The sequence below is a fragment of the Ceratotherium simum genome, chromosome 15, assembly GCF_057802395.1.
Source record: "Ceratotherium simum simum isolate JZ-2026a chromosome 15, ASM5780239v1, whole genome shotgun sequence".
In the NCBI taxonomy this organism is placed as follows: Eukaryota; Metazoa; Chordata; class Mammalia; order Perissodactyla; family Rhinocerotidae; genus Ceratotherium; species Ceratotherium simum.
In genome coordinates, this window is record NC_141914.1 from 27505912 (window position 1) to 27529277 (window position 23366).

Sequence of the window (23366 nt, forward strand, 5' to 3'; positions counted from 1 at the left end):
GCCCTGCCTGAGCAACCAAAGAGCGTCCCTCTAATTTTTAACATTTACCTCTCTAAGCTTCAATGACTTAAATTTTTTTGTGTGTGTGTGAGGAAGATTAGCCCTGAGCTAACATCCACTGACAATCCTCCTCTTTTTGCTGAGGAAGATTGGCTCTGGGCTAACATCCATGCCCATCTTCCTCAACTTTATATGGGACGCCACCACAGCATTGCTTGACAAGTAGTGCGTCGGTCCGTGCCCGGGATCCGAACCTGTGAACCCCGGGCTGCCAAAGCAGAGTGCACGAACTTAACCACTATGCCACTGGGCCAGCCCCTTCGATGACTTAACTTTAACTATTACCTCCCTAATTTTTATAAAGCTAATGGATATATCACTAGTCATAATGAAATGTCTTTTTCTGGGAGCGTTTATGCCATTTAGAGACTTGTAAATGATAAAGTTTAGTATTAGTGAAAACATGAATAGATTGTTACAAACAAGATAGGTCATGAAATACAAAGAAAAAAAGGTGATATAACTTAACAAAATGAATCAAACTTCAGACGACAATATCAAAAAAGATTCACATTTTCCCCCAATGAACAAGCAGCAGAGAAACTGCTTTTTATGGTCCCAAAGTGACCAAATTAAATCAAGCTCAGAGTTATTTCATTGCACCCTAGAGCAACTCAGAAGCTAATAAAAATGCAAAACATGTCAAAACAAACTCAGATCATTTTTGTCTTTCATATTGCTGCTATTCTCTCTCAGTGGCTGCATCATCACCAGAACACTAGCAAGGACAGGCAGACAAACTGCATGGAAACTAAAAAGGATAGGCAGCTGCCATATTAAGTTCACGAGGGAAAGATGAAGAAAACTGAGGAGACGTCTGATCTGCCATCTTTGAGCTGCTGATTGAACTCCAGAGACTAGCTCAACTCAAGACTTATTTACACGACAAAAAGAAACCCTTGTTTGCTCAAATCACCATAATTTGGATTTTCTGTTACATGCAGCCAAACACTTTCAAGCTTTACAATTCATAAAATTAAAACTGAAGAACAAGCTTACAGTTAAATTTCTTATCCTAAATATTTCATTTAGGTAGTACAAGAGTATGTCAAAGGACAAAATTTTTAAAAAACAATCATAACTCACTTCCAAATAGTTATGCATTGCTTAACAACAGGGATACTTTCTGAGAAATGTGTTGTTAGGTGATTTCTTCATTGTGCAAACATCACAGAGTGTACTTACACTAACCTAGATGGTATAGCCTACTACACACCTAGGCTCTATGGTACTAATCTTATGGGACCACCTTTGTATACGCGGTCCATTGTTGACTGAAATGTCGCTATGTAGCACATGACTGTATGTAGCTACTAACATCATTTTTGTCGTTATTGTTTGGCCTACTTTATCCAAACAGGTAAGACTTACCTGAAGTTTAAGTGATTTCTATGGAAATGCTATTCTGATTCAAAAGAGAATTAACATACTAGTCAACATACAAAAGCAAACTGTTTGAATGCTTCAACAGAAGAATATTTAAAATTCTAACTAAACTCATTTGTTTAACAAATACTACATTCCTCTTAAATGCCAGGGACTGGGTCCCAAGAACTATCAAAATAAAAAGAAACATGTTCCCTCTGCCCTCAATAAGCTTATAATTTAGCAGACAATCAAATAAACTTACTCTGGAAAAGTTTTTCTTTGGCTTTAGCCAAGTTAAAACTAAACTGAGGGAGAACATATTCTGCAATTACAGAGATTTTCTTTTAAAATACACTAGGATCCCCATAGAAATATGGGCAAAAGATACCTACAAACAATTCAAAAATGGCCAAAAACAATCACACAATTCTCAGTAGTAATCAAAGATACATAAACTAAAAAAAAGTAAGATTTAAAAAAAATTTCATCAAAATGGCAAAGATTCTAAAATGATACCACAGAAGACTAATAAAAGGATTTTAGCAAGCAATCTCATATACTGCTGGATTTCTACTGCTGGGAGAAATATATAAATCAATGTAACCTTTTAGGTATCGCATACTTGCATCATACTTATTAAGGTGCCAATTATATGCTCAAAACTTTTTTTGCTCTCAGAAAGAAAAAAAATGGCACTGAAAATGCAAAAGGATTCACAGCTCAGGCTTAGAATCTCCAAGAACTTACTGTTTCAAAGCTGCCTTTATGCATCAAATCAATGGGTGGCCGGAATAGATCTGCAAGGGTAGTTAGTTTCTTATCTATTGCTCCTCCATTTCGCAATTCTTGCTCTTGCCGAACTGCAACACAGGAGGATGAGACAGTTTCAATCAACCATAAAATGAAAGTCATGAATCTAGCAATACAAAAAAACATGTATCAATTGCAAGAATTACTAAACAATGTGCTTGACCTCAAAGGCAAATGCAAATATCTAACGCTGACTCTGAATAAAAATACAAAGTGAGGTGGGAAGAGAGTCTTAAGACTTGGTGGTGCTCTCTATCCAAAGGTAAAGATAAAAGCAGAAAATTATATTAGAACCACCCAATCAAAATATTTCCTTCACATATTCAAAACTAACTTTAACACAGGAGAAAACTTTCACCTCCATTTATCTAGATCTAAAAGTGATCCTAATTTATCTGTTGTTTCTATCTACATTCCCAATCTTTAAAGATTCTGACAGTGAGAGAGAATGACCATTATTGTCACCTTCTCCTGAAAGGGCAAAGGATTCCCTGGATGAACTGAGTCAGTTTGGGTCCCTCTTCAATTCTCTCCAAAGTTAAAAGACCTATCTGTGCTTCAATGAGCTCGTTATAAATCAACTACAAAATCAAGCACGGCCCAAGAGTTTCTCATGTATTGTCTAAACATAACTATTCTTTTGTGTGGTGAGGAAGATTAGCCCTGAGCTAACATCTGTTGCCAATCCTCCTCTTTTTGCTGAGGAAGATTGGCCCTGGGCTTACATCCGTGCCCATCTTCCTCTACTTTATATGTGGGATGCCTGCCATAGCATGGCTTGATGAGCGATGTGCAGGTCCACACCCAGGACCCAAAACTGTGAACCCTGGGCCACCAAAGCGGAGCATGAGAATCCAACCACTACGCCACCGGGCCGGCCACATAAACATAATGGTCCTTTTCTTTAGGACATCATTGCTAAATCAGTACTAACTCCTCTAAAGGTATAAGGCCAAGATTCTCATCCTAACTTATTCCATAGAAATATATAAACTTATTCCAAACAACTTAGCCAAAATGTTAATAGTGCCTGCTTTGGGTGCTGTGGCTTTTTCTTCTATTTTTCAATCCCCTACAATGACCATTTTTCACTTTGGTCACTCCTTTAATTAACAGATACCAGGATCTTGAGGGAAATCAGTTTTGTTCTTTTTTTTTTTTTTTTTTTTTATGAAAAAGATCAGCCCTGAGCTAACATCCAGGCAAATCCTCCTCTTTTTGCTGAGGAAGACTGGCCCTGAGCTAACATTCGTGCCGATCTTCCTCCACTTTTATGTGGGATGCCGCCACAGCATGGCCTGACAAGCGGTGCATGGGTGCGCGCCCAGGATCCAAATCCAGGCTGCCAGCAGCGGAGCGCATGCACTTAACCACTATGCCACAGGGCCATCTCTCGTTTTCTATTATAGTCAGCATTTAGGTGCTCTTTCAGAAGCTGATTAAGCTTGTAAATTACCAGGTTTCTTACATTATCTCCATTTCTCTTACTATTCTTCTATCACCAAGTAGGTTAGAATTTGGAATAATTCAGCTCAAGGGGGAGTTAATAACAATCACAGACCGAATTCATAATTTCACTTTTTAAATAAGATTAGATTCCTCAAAGTAATTAGGCCTAATATTAATTATATTTTTCTTTTTCAGAAAAAAGTATACAAAACAAACTAGGACCTTGACCTATACAAGAGTGTATGGGTGCTTTTCTACTTTGTGGTGGTTTTTTTTTTTTTGGTGAGCAAGATTCACTGAGCTAACATCTGTTGCCAATCTTCCTCTTTCTTCACTTGAGAAAGATTAGCCCTAAGCTAACATCTGTGCCACTCTTCCTCTATTTTGTATGTGGGTTGCCGCCACAGTATGGCTTGACAAATGGTGTATGCCTGTGCCTGGGATCCGAACCTGCAAACCCAAGCCGCCGAAGTGGAGCGTGCTGGACTTAACCACTACACCACTGGCCCGGCCGCTACTTTGTGATTTTATATGTGGGAAAGAGAGAGGGGGGGAGGAGAGGAGGGAAAAAGACAAGGAGGGTAAGAGGGGAAGGAAAAGAGAGATGATAAACTGGTCCACAGATACCTACTAGTTTCAGTTTGAAAATCCCGGAAACCATCAAATATTGAACGTGCAGGCCGTCGTCTTTTAGGAGCTTTAGCAGGGAAAAGATAGAATTGATATAAAAATTTAAAAATTAATTTTGAAACAATTCTAAAAACTTCATTATCTATAAGTATTTCTTGTTTTAAAACACTCATAGATTTATAATAGTGCCCTCATTCAAAAAATAAAAAATTTTAAAAATCTTCAAGTCGTTAATATATAATTAACTTAACCATCTTCAGGCCAACCATTTTGTTTTACAAATCAAGGCCCAGTTAAGAGACATGACCAAACTTGTGTAAAAGATAAGAAGATTTTGAGGATGACTCCCCATGGAGATGAAGCTACACACATGCTACACATATTTAATTCAGGTCAGCCTAAGGGTTGGGACTACCCTTTGGTATATAATACTTGAGTAACTAAGTTCTAAACCATAACATTTAAGAACTACTTCTTAGTGAGTGGATACACACGTAGACTTATAAACACCAAAAAAAATGTTTAATTTGGAAGAAAAATTTTTCCCAAAGTTATAAAATGCTTTAGTGAAAAGTGAACAGAACCAAGGTCTTTTGGTACCCATCTATAGTGTCTATTACCCAATCGTTAAGTATTATACAGATGAAGTCTAGAAAGCAATAATCAAAATGTTATCTTCCTATATGTATGTGTTCTTAAACCTAAAAAAATTTATCAGATCATTTATATATCTTACAATAAATAAGGACATTTAATGATTCTTCCAATATGGGTAACAGTTACTAAGTTGGCTTATGGCACGCCTGGCCAGCATGTAATCAGAAAAATGCCCCATGTTAATCAATGATGATTAGTAGTAAGATTAGACAGGAAATATAAAAAAGTCTTCCACCCCACAACAAAGCATCTTTCCCAACAGCCTGTGTTTGCCATTATATGGGATAATTCTTTCTATCCAAGAACTACTGAGTAAAACAAAACAAAAATAACAAAAAATGAAGAACCACATGTAAAAAATCAGAATCATGACATTATCTCTAGGAAAAGGGATTTGGTTTAAAAAAAGAAACTTCTATGTTTTAGTTTTGTATTGAATTTTTAAATTTCAATTGAATTTTATTAGTATTGAATTTATTTAAATTAAATTTTTAAAAATTTAAGTATTGCCATTATTTCCCCCTCCCTCCCTTTACCAAGAAGAATCAAGGAATCTTATTCTTTTCAATCTTGGAACTATTTTTGATCAAGAGTTCCTATTTCAAATATATTTGTTTCTAGTAGGAAGAATATAGCCTTGCAAATACTGCCTTGTTAAAATTCATTATCAGATACTTTTAACCATAACAATTAAGAAAGTAAGGGTATCTTAGGATAAGACATAGAATAGCTACCTAAGAAAGCATATAATTACTACTAGGGAAGTAGTACACAAAAAGTAGTGTTCTTCTACTTTTAAATTGCCAAAGGCAGGCCAGTCAATATTCTACATTATTACACCCCCACACACACACTCTCTCTCTCTCTCCAGTTCAGCCCCTCCCTATTAGGCACCTGATCTCCTTGTGATTCTCACCAGTTCCTCTTATTGCTAACCTTCTACCCAACCCGTTTAATTTCCTGGCTCATAACCTGCTCCCATTTTCTTCCCCTTATTTATCCTAAGTCTAACCAAGAACCTCTCCTCAGGCCACAGCACCTCTAGCCCTAGGACCATTATTACTCCTGCTCACCTCTTCAATATGCAGCTTCCTGATTCTTCCAAACCATCTGCTATAAAACAAACATCAGCCCTCTATAGTCTCACTCTACCGCTCACAAAATAGGAGTGCTGGTCACTGAAGTCAAAGAGGCTAAGAGCTAAAAGAGCTAAAAGAGATTCAAAAGGAACTTCATCATCAGAATAGGGGAGTGGGACAAGTGGAGAAAAAAAATTTAGTGAGAAGAATGGCACTGTTTCACAAATCTCTGTTAATAAGCAGCTTAAGAGAAGACACCTGGGTTTTCAGATCTGCATATGCATTCAATCTGCTGCTATTCCTTTAGTTCAAGTATATGAAGAAATTAAAATTCAACCTCACACAGACATGTAATTGTAAAAGGAAGGAGAGTATTTTAATAGTGTTTTAAGATAACTGTGAATAGTCTCCTTTGATACTACACCAAAACTCAACCAGTGGTAGTTTCTTAAAGGTTAGCTGCAACATAGAATCTGAAATTTTATCAATGAACTTTCCATAACTCTGCTCCATTAAAATCCACTGGTCTATGTGGTGGGCAGTCTCTAAGATGGCCCCCAATTATGCCTATCTCCCAATATTCATAACCTGTGTGTGAATACCTTAAGTATGGGCAGGTTTGAATTGAATGTGGCAGAAGTGATGTGATGGGATGTCACTTCCAAGATTAGATTACAAAAGGATGGTGGCTTCCATCTTGGGCTGCCCTCTCTGATTCTCTCATTTGCTCTGTGGTAAGGAACTGACAACTCCAGCCAACCCATAGCCTCCAGAGTGAACTCAAAAGGAGATCTTCCGCTCAAGCTCCAAGATGATTGTAGCCCTGGCTGACACCTTGATTACACCCTTGTGAGAGATCCTAACCCAAGGCACCAGCTAAGCCACACCTGGATATTCCTGACCCAAAGAAAATGTGAGATAACAAATGTTTATTGTTTCAGGAAGCTAAATTTTAGAGTAATTTGTTACACAGCAATAGATACCTAACCTTTTTATATGTAATCCATCTTACAGTCTGAATAGATCTTTTACCTATGCACAATTTTGTAATATCGTGCATTGGTCATTTGAAAATATTTGTTCGCTGAGTTATGCAAACATTCCAAATACCGATCATTTCATTTAAAATCACCATCCGTTAATGTCACCACTAATCTCACCAGAAAGCCTTTAAGTATTGGGAAGCTAACAAACTCACAATTGTGAATATAAACTTTCTAAAACTCTAATTTCTGCCTGAAAGCTTTTTTTTTTAAATCACTGGTAACAAATAACGTCAGCTGTTTGCCTTGAAGCAGCAACAGGCTTTTGTTCATATCTGAGATGTTTGCCAAATGCCCAAGTCTAAATAACCAGTTTGTCAGCAATCTTTCAAGTAAAAATAATGTTCCATGAAAAAAGCAGCTAGTTTAGCTCACAGCTCAAACAACTGTACAAGTGCTTCCCCTTAAAGTAACCACAGTACTTCAGTATGCAGAAGTGCTTTACACACACATTCTGTTTCATCAAACAGAATAGTTAAAAATGTGTACTCAAGGGTCAAGATTTAATGAAATTAATTTTTGTTGCTTCATCAAGAACACTATTAAATAAAACTGGCTTTTTTTTTTTAAACTGCAAGTGTGTGGCAGTGAAGAATTCAACGCATACTAGTACAGTTTGGTGCCACTGCCCTGATTCAACTAAGATGCAGCAGTTTGACCCATCATTGCTTTTGAACCATCAGTCCAAATGTCAACACACTGAAAAAGGCAAATAACTTCTCAGTATTATTATGAAAATAATTTTGATCTTACAGACTCCCTGAAAGGGTATCAGGGACCACATCCCCCAGACCACACTTTAAATCAATACTGTCCTAAGAAGAAAATAGTTCTCCAAAGACCTTTTTCAAGTTATAATATGGTCTAATAATGAAAGTTAGGATTCATTTCCTAACTGTATAAAGTCATTCTCATCCCCCTCCTCAATGTATATCAAACCAGAGGTAAGGAAGGAAAGTGGGGTTTCAAATGGGAACTCTCTGCCTCTGCTCAACAGTAAAACAGCACAGAATCTATTTCCTGTAGACTTCCCCACTCAAAGGTCCTGTAAAGATTCCAAGGGCATTACTCCTCAGCTCCAAAATCTATTCATAACATCTATATGAAAAAGAATTATGAATAATGCTTTATTACTTTTGGTATATTAACAGCACAGTGACTAGGTGAATCAAACAGTCCAGAAACCACATATTATACTTCAATATTCAGATCTTACAGTTTTCTTCCTCCCATCTTTATTTCCGAATCTGGACAGTATATTCTTTACTTCTCACTACAGTAAACTCCAAAGCTGCCATGTTAAATATCGATCTTAAAGAAATTCTCAAATGAGGTGCTTTTCAAATCAAAAGATACAGTTTATGTAATTTTCTGCATCCGTTTCTTACAACTTATTTCTTCTCCTTTATTTTAGTTTACCTACAAAACTTTTTTTTTTTTTTTTTTACTGAGCAAGATTCACCCTGAGCTAACATCTGTGCCAATCTTACCCTATGTATGTGGGTCACCGCCACAGCATGGCTGACAAGTGGTGTAGGTCTGCACCCAGGATCTGAAACCATGAACCGAGGCTGCAGAAGCGGAATGCATGAACTTAACCACTAGGCCACTGGGCTGGCCCCCCTACAAAATTTTTTTTTTTTTTTTTTTTTTGGTGAGGAAGATCAGCCCTGGGCTAACATCCATGCTAATCCTCCTCTTTTTGCTGAGGAAGACCGGCCCTGAGCTAACATCTGTTGCGAATCCTCCTCCTTTTTCTCCCCAAAGCCCCAGTAGATAATTGTATGTTATAGTTGCATATCCTTCTAGTTGCTGTATGTGGGACACCACCTCAGCATGGCCGGAGAAGCGGTGCATCGGTGCATGCCTGGGATCCGAACCCAGGTTGCCAGTAGCAGAGCACGCGCACTTAACTGCTAAGCCATGGGGCCAGCCCCTACAAAACTTTTTATAGGCCTTTTTCTCTTCATTATTGTTCTCAATATGTACAATATACATTTCTACATCTTTGTCCAACCAGATTATAACTTTACCTTCTACTTAATATACCTATTAAGGCCTAAAATATTTGGCTCACAAAGGTAAGTGCTTATTAAACTAAAACTACAAATTTTCTTCAAATCTGATTAAATGTCCATTTTCCACTGTCTTCTCTATACACCCAGATTGATATTACAATTTTTTGCATGGATTAGGTATTACTTTTTCCTTTGTTCGAAGTATGAATAGCATTTCTAGAAATTAAGAAAGAGTGAAGGTAAAAAATACCAAGACAGTAAGGATATGGCAGTCAAGTAGGCATCCAGAAAACAAAAAATAATCAGTCTTTTATCTAATGCTAATTTTCCTCCTTTTGGCCTTCTACAACAAACATCAACTTTTTAATCCGGCTCACTCTTTGGAAAGAACCAACTATGTGACTTTCTTGAGAGGAAATTCCAGAATTACAAGATAAGAATTGACTCTAGAAATAATAACCTCTGAGCAAGCCTTCATATCTTTTGATAGTTTCATTAAAATCCTGAAGACAACAATATAGTCAAGTAAAGCCAAGGAAAAAAGGTGAACTTACCACCAAACAAAGGTTCTGGTTCCACCAATATTTCCTGCTTTTGAGGAATCGGGGCACGAACTTCTTCTCTATTAAAAAAAAGGGGGGAAATCTCAAAAGGAAAACTTTTCTGCTACCTGTTCTCTCTGTAAGTATTGTGAATGCATTCAAATGAACAAGTAAAATGAACACCAGACTTAGTGATTTTTAGGAACCACAGTGATAAATGATTGTGAGATGGTTTCCATATAGAGATCAACTGGAATAAACTACCTGGCATAGATAGCTCAAATGGTTTATAAAGAAAGAACAAACAGAAAAATAAAAAATATTTCCCCTTTCCTCTCGAGTTCCCTACCCTAAATTCTTTTAGAAAAAAAGAAGTTAGGGAATTTACAAAAAAAAAAAAAAAAAAAATTAATGGAAAAATACAGGCTTAATAAAAGCAATATCACATTACTACTACACAAAATAATAATTAAATCGCACATATATTAAAATAAGCTTGAACAAACATGCAGTGAATTTTATGCTAGTTATGAAGATGGTTAACATAGGTATTACCTTGGATTATTTATTAAATAGACCCTACTATATACAGAAAAAGTAATTACTCATCTTTTAAAAGCCTACAAACTCTTCAGTTTACCTCCAAAGGGTTTACTAATAATACATCTCTTCCAGTAAAAAATACTCCTTTAGATATACTATAAAAATGGCGTATGTTCCTTTAAATATCAGTTTAATTATTTTATTGTTTTAAATCAAATATGAAACTCTGCTGATTAATAACAAGTAATGGTAAATTTCAAATGTATTATCTTCCTGCTTATAATAAATGTTAATTTAAGTTAGGGCTAATGTTTTCCATTCAGGTGTTTCTAATAATAATAACTGAGCTTAAAGCCCTGTTTTTGATTTCTAAGAGTTGGCACTCTAAAGCATACTTTATGAAAAAAAGTATGAATACTCATTTGTCAACAAGAACATCCTGTAATCAAAGAACAACTAGTTGCACAAAGTAATCTACAATAAGCCAAATGATTGAAAGATAAAGGATAATTCAAAATTATGTTAAGTGGTCTTTCCTACCAGACATCAGTCACCGCTACCACACAGAATTTCAATACTCTAAAGGAACATACAACATATCTGTAAGAGGAAGTTCTATTAATCGTCTTTCATTCAAAGAGAAACAGGCCATTATCTTAAGAAAACTAAGAATTTAAAAGACATCTTTGACCTAAATAAATCTTTCCATTATTGGTATACCTCACTTTATAGTATACATATATAATTATCTCAATCTAAGACAATTTAATTACTCAAAAAACAAACCTCAAACTGATGAAATACATCAATTAGGGGGATGGATGAAGCAGTAGTCCCTATACAGAAACACTCGATTACTACCTCTATGAGGGTATCTGTTCCAAGATTGTTAGCTACCTAACAAAATGGAAGAATGGAACAGAAAAAGGTGAACTGTCAAGAGTGAAAATTACAGTTTAGGAATTAGGAGCCACCATCAAATGTTAAATCAATTAGCAATACAAATAATCTAAGTCAAATTATAATATAATTCAGTAAGAAAAGACATTAATTTATCAAAACTATTTTTAAACACAATTAAGAAAATATGTTTTATACAGTAAAGACAAATATGGTCCCCCAAATCAGCTGTGAACACTGTTATTCAAGTTTCTGTAACTAAATCATGTTTTCATACTGATTTCCATTAAAAATTTGAGCTATGTTGGGGGAGAATGGGATATCACATTCGAAATACACAGCCAACATTGACAGGAAAAAAATTTATAAAATATTAATAATGATCTCTAAAGTTCATGCTTCATGTGGAAACAATATTATTCTAGAATCTGGAACTAGATCAACAAAAGAGGCAATTATGTCCTGAATGTTATTTGGCTTTTTAAACCTACCTCTAACTTAATAAAAATAAAATCCGTCTTTTGCCTATTCTCTTAAAAAGGGGATTTCTCTTGTTTAGTATTTCATGTTGTAAACATTGAGAGTTATGAAGGACTATGAGTATTAAAGTCTTATTTAAGGATATTTTTGTTTCAAAAATCAATGGTTTTCCTTTGAGTAGCATTCATCTCTAACATTTTCCAAAGACTATTGGAATTTTGCCCAAAAGGTATTCATTTCAAACTCTCAATGTTATCAAATGTAAAGGGCAAAAAAACACCAAATTTGTTCACCATTTATTACTATTCTCTATATAGTACAAGTTCCATATGCTGAAGGTGCTTCTAATGATTAACTACATGTAACTATTTAAGTTATAAATGACTAGAATTATTTTAAAATTTTTTTCATGGCAACAAAACTTTCCTGGAAAGTTTTGAAAATCCAGGAAAATCTAGAATTGGGGAATCTGAGCTTTATTGGGCTTTACTTCCATATCTGCTACTTAATTGCTGTGTAGCTTGGAAAAATGGCTATGTCTCTGCTTTCTCATCTGTAAAATGTGGATAATAATGCCATCCTATAAGGTTCTTCTGAGGATAAAATAATAGACGTGACAGTGCTCTAGAAAATTTAAAGTATATAGGTATAAAAATTTCCACTTGACACATTTCCAGATGCTTTCAACTTGTAATTTACTCAAAAACAGAGAATCAACCTAACTGATAAAAATGTGACTGCTCAATTTAGACAGGGGGTAGCTCCTAACAATAAATAATAAATTCATACTCTGTGTGTGGTCTGACAGTGGAGACACTTGCTGAACTGGTACTCGGCTCTTCAGCGATTCCTCCACCATCCAAAAACATAGTGACTGCCATCTCCAGATTATTGTTGCAGGCTTCAAGCATATGTTTCCCTACACTTTCACTTGCACCTGAAATAGCAAAAAGACAGGAAAAAAGTTTTTAAAGAGACAGCTTCTTACTTTCAGTTCATATTAGAATACAGAATTAACAAGCAAATTAATAGTACTTTTTCTCTTTTAGAATGAATGACTTCTTTTTAAAAACCTGTCCATTTACTTCTATACTGTTGGCTGATGTACAGAGCTAGAAAAGAAAGTAGCAGCATTAAAACAGCAGTATTCCTTCATAATAAAACCGAAACTAAATAAATCATTTATTTGCCATTTCCTTAAATAGACCAATTATATATTTGTTAATAAACTGAAAAAAGGTAAAGAAAAATGAAAGACTGCATTCTAGAAAGTTAGAAATATTTTCTGTTAGAAAGAATGCATTTCAGTTAAGATCTCTCTTTCTATTATAAAGAAAGCATTTTTAATAACAATGGGAAAGAAGTGAGATGGGACATTTTTGTCAAAGATATAACTAAGTCAAAATCTGGTAAGAAATGTCAATCTTCATCATTTACAACTGGCCCTATCACACACTCACTCATTTGTAAAATAAAGCCAATACAGTCTGTTTGACGCAATGTAAATTGGTAACACTCTTTAAGAAAACAATTTTATGACATGTATCAAGAAACATAAAAATACTCATTCCTTTTTTGACCCAATAATTTGGGTTTCTAGTCAAAAGAGGACTTATTCTTTTATTCATTCTACATAAAACACTACATGCATAAACATATCTATAAACATATCTAGTATAGCTTCAGATAATATTAAAAACTGGAAACAACATAAATGTCCAACAGTAGTAGAGTCTAAATGGTAGAATCTATTTGATGGAACATTTTGTGGCCATTAAAAAGCATCTCAGGCTTTCCATTTGGGATGACTTTCCTTCTACCTGAATTATGTCCCTTAGAATCTCCTTCTATGGGGTCTGTTGGAGTGTGCGGGTATGTGTGTGCGCGTGTGTGGTTTAAAAATGTCTTTATTTTGCTGTCATTCCTGAAAGACAGTTTTACTGGATATTCTATTTTAAAGCTGACAGCTATTTTCTCTCAGTACATTGAAGACAGCATTCCAACGTCCTCTGGCTTCTGTTGTCGCTGCTGGGAAATCAGTTGCCAAACTAAAGAAAAACACTTTTACAGCAATCTGTTGTTTCTCTCTAGGTGCTTTTAAGATCTTCTCTGTGTTTAGTCTTCTGTAGTTTCACTCTGATTTATTGGGGCTGATTTTATTTATTCTCCTTGAGGTTCACTGGACTTCCACCATGTAAGGATTATCTTTTATCAATTCTGAAAAATTCTCAGCCATTTCTATTTAACAATTACCTTACTCCTCCATTCACACTTATTACATTCTGGAACTCCAATTAGATGGGTGTTAGAACTAACACTTCACTCTAAGCTCTACCAATCTGTTTTTTACCTATTCACTGAGCTTTTAATTCCAGTTAATTTTTTATAACTAGAAGTCCTGTTTTTGTTTTTTTCCTAATCTGCTTGGTCATGTTTCAGAGACCCTTACTTCATACTCATACTTCAATCCCTTCCTTTCTTCAAGCATATTAATTAATCAAACATTTTGGAATTATTAAGACAAAATATAAACTTTCTGCAGTCTCTAGGGGTCACTGTCTCTTGTTTCTGCTGGCTCTTGCTCACTGTGCCACAGTTTTTCTGCATTTTGTGATTTTTTTGATCATGATCTCATGTGCCTTGGAATTTTAATCTGCAGATTTTGAAGCCTGAGTTGAAGGTACATTCCTCCTAAGAGGATCTGACTTGATAGATTTTGTAACGCACCTTGTGGGGACTACCAAACAGGGACCACTTTAAATACATTCTTGACATGAAGTTTTACAAGACCACATGGGAAATGTGACCCTGCAAGGACACTTGTTATAAATTCTCAGTGAAGGTATCTCCTGCCACTCCCCAACCGTCAAGGTTGAAACAATCGAGTTTCAGCTTCATGAAGGGGAGAGGTCTCCTTTCAGACTCCTCTCCTTAGGAAGGCAGCAGGCTTTGTTTCCTGTGCCCTATGAGCCTATCAAAAGAGAAGTTCAAAGCCATCCAGTTTGGGCAGATTCCATCAGGGTGAAGCCTTGCTTTAAATCTAGCTAATATCTGCATTCTCAATTTTATTTTTTAGCCTCTGAGTATTCCTTACTTTCTTGCCAGCCCAATGATGCATTTTTAAAAGTTTTTTTAAATACACATTTTATTCAGGATTTTTTCTCAGTGGGAGGGTTATTCTTGATATCACTCTAGTTTAGCCCTACTGCCATAAATGGAAGTGCTGACTCATAATCTCTCTCATTTGTTTTCTCTTCTGTACTATGCTATCTCGAAGGCTTTAAATCAAGCCCTTAATACTTCTTTTGTGTGTGTGTGTGTGAGGAAGATCAGCCCTGTGCTAATATCTGCCAATCCTCCTCTTTTTCTTTTTTTTTTTTTTTTGGCTGAGGAAGACTGGCCCTGGGCTAACATCCATGCCCATCTTCCTCCACTTTATATGGGACACCGCCACAGCATGGCTTGCCAAGTGGTGCGTCAGTGCGCGCCCGGGGTCTGAACCGGCGAACCCCGGCCGCTGCAGCGGAGCACGTGTACTTAACCGCTTGCGCCACCGGGCCGGCCACTTCTTACCTGGATTACTACAATAGGCTCCTAATTGATCATCATTTTATCTTCCACCTTGCTGCTGAGGTTATGTTCCAAAATACAAGTCTGATTATATAATCCCCTGGTTTAAAATTTTTTAATGGCTCTCTGACACCTACAGTATAAATTCCAAAGTCCTTATATCTGGAAAGTCCTTTGTGATCAGGCCTCAGCTTATCTCTCCGGCTTTGGCTCTCCTCTTCCCCATCCTACACAATTCAGTACAGTCATAAGTGAATTACAAGCTTGGCATGTCCTTAGCCGCCTCATCTCTCTACCTTCATCTAGTTCATGCATGCTCAAGAATCACCTTAAGTGTTACTTTGTCCATTTGTGTGCTAAGCATTCTTTACCCTACCTCCCCACTTCCCTCCTTGCGATCCTCTTCTATTATATACATAGATATACTACTAAACAGTAAATGTTGGTTTACTTTCTGGCTCCTCCAAAAGAACAGAAGCTTCTTTTCTCTTGGTACCCCCAGCACCTAGTATCATGTTTGCTTGCATGTGATCAATGTCTAATAAAATGACTTAGAGCTATTTCATAGTACTTCAGCTCACCAGTTAGTTCACCAGGGAAAGAAGGGCCAGGCTTCAGCCAAAACAACCCTTTTATATATCCTTTAAATTTTATAACTGTGTGCATATATTTATGTTTTAAATTTCATTTATAAAGCAACATGGTTACACTATAGAAATCACAAACAGCAAATGGGTACTTAGGATAAATGGACTTAAGATAAAATTTCCAGTGAGAGCATCACATACAAATTTTAAAAGTGTGACATCTCAAACAACGTGAAGTGAAAGTCATATGCTCCAAAAAACTGTCAGATGACACAGAGTAGATATAGCTTTATCAGACAGCTGACAAAGACATATCTAAGATGCTAGTGAAAAAAACTGAAGAAAATTATTTCATAAAACATGAGTGGAAAAAACCATTACTATACAACATTATGATTTAATGTTAAACCAATAAAAACATATAACAAAAAAGCATCTGATCATTCACTTAAATCTCCAGAAATTTACATATGTATGTTAGTCAAAAACCTTTTTTGAAAATTGGACAAATAGAGAATTGTCTTTTATTTGAGGTTTGCTGTATATGTAAGGTATATATGGTAACTTATGTTACACAGGACCAAGGAGGTTTTTTTTTTTTTTTTACTTTAAAAGGGCTTCATGGGGCTGGCCCCATGGTGCAGCGGTTAAGTTCGGCGTGCTCCGCTTTGGTGGCCCTGGGTTCATGGGTTCAGTTCCCAGGCGCAGACCTACACCGCTCATCAAGCCATGCTGTGGCGGCGTCCCACATACAAAATAGAGCAAGACTGACACAGATGTTAGCTCAGGGATAATCTTCCTCAAGCAAAAAGAGGAAGACAGGCAACAGATGTTGGCTTAAAGCCAATCTTCCTCACCAAAAAATTAATTAATTAAATAAAATAAACAAAAGGGCTTCATATGTTACTCAAATTTGAGAAACTTTCTTAAACTCTTCTCTCTCCAACTGCAAACATCCCATCAGTCAACCAACAAACCCTACAGTTTCCATCTAATTAATACCACGCCTATCCATCCTGTTCTCTTTATGTCCATTGCTATAGTCTCAGTTCAAGCCTTCAATGTCTCTTATATGAACTATTGCATCCCTCTGCTCTTGGTCATGCAACTTTTGATATACCTTCTACACTGCAAAATAATGTAAATTTGATTCAATAGTTCTGTGTTGCTGACTGGAAAAGTGTTCATCTCTCTTCAGCTGCATAAAAGATTTGGCCCTTATTTAGCACTCCTATTATATACCCCTCTGCTCTCATCTCACCTCTATACAATTCCCTCCAGTCACAAAGGTCTACATAACCTGGGCAGATCCCTTGGTGGTACTTTATAATATCATGCCTTTGCATGACATGGATTGTCATATCAGTCAAATCAGTTCCCTCATTTTTCTTGACAACACACCAAATACCCACCTTTCTGTTAAGTTTTGGACGTTCCTGCTCCGTCCTCACTCTGAAGTAGATACAGGAACAAATATATACTTTTCCATGGGGTCTTAATCTCTATCCCTGTCTCTGCTAGCTTCTCTATCTTGTAAACTTTAAAACTCACTGAACTAGCCCAGTTCTCACGTTTCTCATACTATTACTCTCTCCTCAAGTTCTCACTCAAGCTGAACCAAAAGTTCTCAAGTTCTAATATATACAAATTTACACTCTCACCATTAGAAAACACACTTAAAAAAAAATGAAATCTCAGGCCGGACCCGTGGCCTAGTGGTTAAGTTCAGCGCGCTCCGCTTCAGCAGCCCAGGGTTCGCGGGTTCAGATCCCAGGCATGGACCTACACCACTCATCAAGCCATGCTGTGGAAGCGACCCACCTACAAAACAGGAAGACTGCCACAGATGTTAGCTCAGGGCCAGTCTTCCTTACCAAAAAAAAAAAAAAAAGAAAGAAAGAAATCTCAAAACAAAAACAAATGCAACTTTTGGAGGGGAAGGAGTTAAAACATCCCAATAGCCAACCTCATGTTAGGTAATTAAACACAAACTCTTGAGGCAAAAGCAGCACAAATATGTTGAACAATTTCAAGACTCATGTGTTTCCATATTATTTCTCACAAAACCTAAGGCTTTGTTTCAGTGCTTTCCTAATATTTTTACATTGTGTCCAGTTTTATTGTGTTGTATTATCATACTTCTTAAATGCTAGTCTAAAAGTTCAGTGTCTATTGTACTCTGTTGTTTTACTTATCTACACAGCAACTTCTGAAAGTTAAAAGGTTCCTATAGGTAGACTACTCTGGCTGCTTGTTCTAGCAGAGAGATGCATGAACTGTTACATTTGCCTCATAATGAAGCCTAAACTAGCTTCTCAAGATATCTACTGATCTTTTTCTTTTCAGAGAATTAAATGGCTGAGTTCCTATCATTTTGGTTCTTGTCTCTCTAGGTGCTCACATTGCACTAAAGCACCACAAAAAGCATAAAGAACATGCTGATGGGTGAGTGAAACTCCCTTCTGCCATAATAGCAACCAATGTTGGCTGCTTTCATTCCTTTTGAAATTTATTTGTTCATAAGGAAATTCAACTTAAAAATGACCACTACATACAAATAGTTGTTGTCATCCTTTCCACCACCCTCCAACTATCAGAACTCCAACACCATTGACAAGGGAACCATTTAGAGACTTTGTGGGTTCTGAAGTAAAACAAAAGATGCTATGAAAATCAGGAAGACTTGTTAAGCCAATCCTCAGGCAAGCTGGCCTGTCAACAATATGGTCTGCCTGTCCCAAAAGTCTTTTCCTAACTGCCTAATTTTTTTTTTCACTTTATTTTATTATTATGCCTATCTCTTCCTAACTGCCTAATTTGTTTTTCACTTTATTTTATTATTATGCCTAAAATGCTACTACTTAAGAGATTAATTTAGGTAAACAAATATCCTTTATAAAACTATAAACACTTATTGAAGAGTTAATGATGTATCAATTATTTCACAATGTAAATTAACTCAATGCTGTTGCTTCCCCCTAAAACCCAATAACAATAAATTGAGGGTTAAGATAAGAGATTAAAGGGGGTTGGTTCAGGAAAAAAGGGATGTAAGTAGCTTTAGTATCCCAAGTCCCTTTTGGAGGAGATGTAAGAAAGGCCTACACGAAGTGCCACATGGGGGAGGGAGGTAACTTAGAGCACCAAAAAGACCCTGGGGGGCCGGCCCCGTGGCTTAGCGGTTAAGTGCGTGCGCTGCGATGCAGGCTGCCCGGGTTCGGATCCCGGGCGCACACAGACGCACTGCTTCTCCGGCCATGCTGAGGCCGCGTCCCACATACAACAACTAGAAGAATGTGCAACTATGACTTACAACTATCGCTTGGGGCTTTAGGGGAAAAATAAATAAATTAAAAAAAAATTTAAAAAAAAAAAAAAAAAAAGACCCTGGGTATCTGGGAATAGAGACACCGGAATGGAGTTGGAATGAAGAAGCAAAATTTTTCCTCTGGCCAGTCATATACCCAGTGATGAAGAGAAAACATTTTTCATATTCCCTTCTGTTCTCAGGCTAGGGAGAATAGAACAGACATTAAGAGCCTGGATACTACTCAGATAAACCTGAGTTTGAATGCTAGTTCTGTCATTCACTAGTTGTGTGACACTGAGCTAGTCTCAGTTTCCTCAGTTATAAAATGGGGATATTACCAACTTCATGAAGTGCTTGTGTGGATTAAGAAAATTCACCTTCAAGAACTTGGCACAGCTCCATACTAGCAAATAACTGGCTATTAATAAAAAGACTGTCCCAAGTTATATGGTACTCAAGCTATACATCAATGACAAATGAAAAATATTAGAAGTATGAAGTGCGAATATTTATATATAGCTTAGGGAGAACCACATTTTGTCAGATAGTAAACAGGCAGAGTAAGATATCTCACAGTTTTCTTTCCCTCACTCATCTGATGCTATGAACATGTGTTTCACTCACATTAAACACTCTTTTTTTTAAAAAAGCAGGAGTACAATGAAGAAAGCAAAAAATACTACTCTAGAAAAAAGTAAATGTTACACATAAAGAATAAAATGATTCAGGAGAGGTATCTGCTCCAAAGAAATCTGTAACAACTAAGCAGTATTCCAGTGTGACTGAGGAAAAGCATCGAGAGCTGATGTAGAGGCAATAAAAACCTAATAAAAGTACTGGTAAGTATTTCAAAATTTCCAAGGTCCTTAGGTGAATTGAACTATAGATTAAAATAGAATTTATTAAAAGAGATTCTACAAGGAATAACTTTAAGACAAAAATAAACCTATAATAAATGAAATAACCACTGTGATATTTGGGGGGCAGATGGTGTCGACACTTGAGGCCCAGAATTGCCATCCCATCTATAATCCTTGCTTAACCATTTAATGCTGGAATCTAAGCTGTAGGCAGTATAGCTTGGAGATGGCCCTATCATATCTCTGTTGACAATTTAACAGGATAACTTCCATCATTGGAGCTTGTCAGGATAATAACCTGTAAGAACTTTTAAAAAAAAGGCCTCTACCTATGAAGATTTTTTGAAAGGAAACACATGCTAAATCTTGGCAAGACTGAATAAAGTAGTATTAGAGAGGGGCCCAAGAAGCAAAGTACACCATTCATTTTCTTAAATAAAGCCACATTATCTGAGGCATCCGTGCTTGTATAATCAGTCATTCTTAGTGTATCACTTGGTGTATCATTTTAGAAACACTTGGTGTATCATTTTAGAAACAGAAGGTAACTGAAAGATAATTAAAGGCTCCGGCATAGTAGAGGCATTTAGTAATGTGAGAGACCATTTTTGGTGTTTCATGACTACGGGGTGAAGGGGTACTACTGGCATTTAATGGATAGAAAAGCTGGGGGATGCTGTAGTAGGTTGAAATATGGCACCTCTCCCCCAAAGACTGCTCACACCTTCGTTTCAGACTTCTGGTCTCCAGAACTGTGAGAGAAATGTGTGTTAAACCATGTGGTTTGTGGTAATTTGTTACAGCAGCCACAGGAAACTAATACAAGTGCTAAATCTTCTGCAATGGATGAAACAATCCTACACAACAAAAATTGCCCTAGCCAAAATGCCAGCAACACTCCCACTGTGCTAAACAGAGGAATATGAGGAAGTGAAGGTTAACTGAGAGGGCAGAGGAAAGGTAAGGAGGGATAAATGATATAGGGGAAAGGAACAGTGATAAGAAGTTTAATCAAGTTACAAGTTTTACCTATATATTCAGAGGTAATAATTTTTTATGGGTCAGCTGTAAGAAATGTGAACTTCTATCATATTCAGAATAAACATATCTTTTTTAAAAGCGGGAGGGCTAATAAAATAAGTTTACAGAGTTAAACTATCTGTAAACTTATTTAAATGGGCTTACTTGGAGGTCCCAATAGTATAGGTAGCAGGAGGATAGCTTAATCTAACCCACAGTGTCTTAGTTTGTTCCAGCTGCTATAACAAAAATACCATAGACGGGGAGGCTTAAACAACAAACATTTATTTCTCACATTTCTGGAGGCTGGGAAGTCCAAGATCAAGGCTCCAGTAGATCTGGTGTGTGGTACAGACCTGCTTCCTCGTTCACAGACAGTCTTCTCACTGTGTCCTCACATCGTGGAAGGGACTAGAGTGCTCTCTGGTGTCTCTTTTTTCAAGGGCACTAATGCCGTTCATGAGGGCTCCACCCTTATGGCCTAATCACCTCCCAAAGGCGGCACCTCCTGATACCATCACATTGGGGCTTAGGATTTCAACACCATGAATTTTCACCAGGACACACACACACACACACAGAGAAAAATTCAATCCATAATTTATGGCAGGAGTCCCACTTTGTTTCTCACCACATGCACCCTTTTTATTTATCTCTTATCTTTTCTGCCTTCCATTTTAAGCTTGCTAATGGCACCAAAGGGCATTATTTAACCCAGCTCGTGGCACACAATTTACCAGTGGCCATTTCCTTGTTGCTACATCTTAGTTCACAGTCTCTCTCCATTAACGACTTGATATAGGAAACAGCCCCAAACCTGTAATGCAGTCCATGTCTCCACCACAGCTGGAAGGAAGAATCAAGAGATACTCCAACTTTAGCAGCCCCTTCCTTATGCCTAGTCTCTACACTACTTTCAGTGCCAAAAGGACAGTTTCTTCACTACTATCACTACTAAGGAACCAAAACATAGCAGTCACAGAGACTTAAAAAAAAGAAAGCAAGAAAAATTCCCTCTACAGACCCCTTCCTGCTCCAGAGGGACAGAGCACAGAAATGATAGAGACACAAAGAGGTTTCTTCTTGGTTCTACATTTCCCCCAGAAATAACAAAGTAAGCCAGACAGTCCACCAAGGAAATGGGAGTGGGTAACAGTTGCAAGAAATAGGTGAAAGTTTAACCTCCTCATCAGTCTCCCACCCTGGAGTTCTTAAGCATTTGGGACTCGGAAACATTAAAAAAGAATTTATAGGGCCGGCCCCGTGGCTTGGTGGTTAAGTGCGCGCGCTCCACTGCTGGCAGCCTGGGTTCGGATCCCGGGCGTGCACTGGCGCACTGCTTGTCCAGCTATGCTGAGGCTGCGTCCCACATACAGCAACTAGAAGGATGTGCATCTATGACATACAACTATCTACTGGGGCTTTGGGGGAAAAAATAAATAAATAAAATTATTAAAAAAAAAAAAAAAAGAATTTATAGACAGAAAACTAAGTCTAGTAAGTACAAGAGAAATGAAACGATTAAGTTAGGGGATAAACAAACACAGCTAATTTTTGTTGGATCAACAAAAGGAAACTATGGGGGCCAGCCCAGTGGCGCAAGCGGTTAAATGTGTGCGCTCCACTGCGGCGGCCCGGGGTTCGCCGGTTCAGATCCCGGGCGCGCACCAACGCACCGCTTGTCAGGCCATGCTGTGGCGGCATCCCATATAAACTGGAGGAAGATGGGCACAGATGTTAGCCCAGGGCCAGTCTTCCTCAGCAAAAAAGAGGAGGATTGCAGATGTCAGCACAGGGCTGATCTCCTCACAAAAAAAAAAAAAAAAAAAAAGGAAACTATGGCGAGGGAAGGAGAAATACAGCAGAAAATACATGGGCCTTGGAGTAAAGACACCAGAGTTCTAGTCCCTGTTCTGCCATACCTAGACCAGTACTAGTCAAACTGTGGTCCTCAGACTAGCTATCTATTACTAGTCCATGACAAGATAAAAACAGAAATTCCAGTGTATTATAAACTTTTATCACAATTTGATAGAGTAATTTTATGTCTGTTGAATCTAATAATTAAAAGTTGGAGCTTGAAAGATTTATGGATGGCAAATTATCACATGAAAAAGTGCCCAATGGAAGAGAGAGGGCCATGATTGGAAGGGCTCGCAGCAGTCTCCTGGGGGTACTGGTAATATTCTATGTCTTGTCCTGGATGGAGGTTACAGAGATTGTTCACTTTATAAAAATTTGTTGAAATGCACATTATATGGGGCCAGCCCAGTGGCGCAGTGGTTAAGTGCATGCGCTTCCCTTCGGCGGTCTGGGGTTCGCAGGTTCGGATCCTGGGCACGCACGGACGCACCGCTTGTCAAGCCATGCTGTGGCGGCGTCCCATGTAAAGCAGAGGAAGACAGGCACAGATGTTAGCCCAGGGCCTATCTTCTCAGCA

At 37.4% G+C, this 23366-nt stretch overlaps 1 protein-coding gene across 1 annotated transcript in view; it reads right to left on the bottom strand.

Annotated features, from left to right (window-relative positions):
- Nucleotides 1-23366, bottom strand: part of UBXN7 (UBX domain protein 7) — a 52742-nt gene that overhangs the window by 23025 nt on the left and 6351 nt on the right. The window contains exons 2-5 of the mRNA XM_004424527.3: nt 12369-12516; nt 9669-9736; nt 4319-4384; nt 2176-2288 (exon numbers count right to left, since the gene is read on the bottom strand). Coding sequence (XP_004424584.2) covers nt 2176-2288; nt 4319-4384; nt 9669-9736; nt 12369-12516 — 395 coding nt within the window. The remainder of the gene's footprint in view (nt 1-2175; nt 2289-4318; nt 4385-9668; nt 9737-12368; nt 12517-23366) is intronic.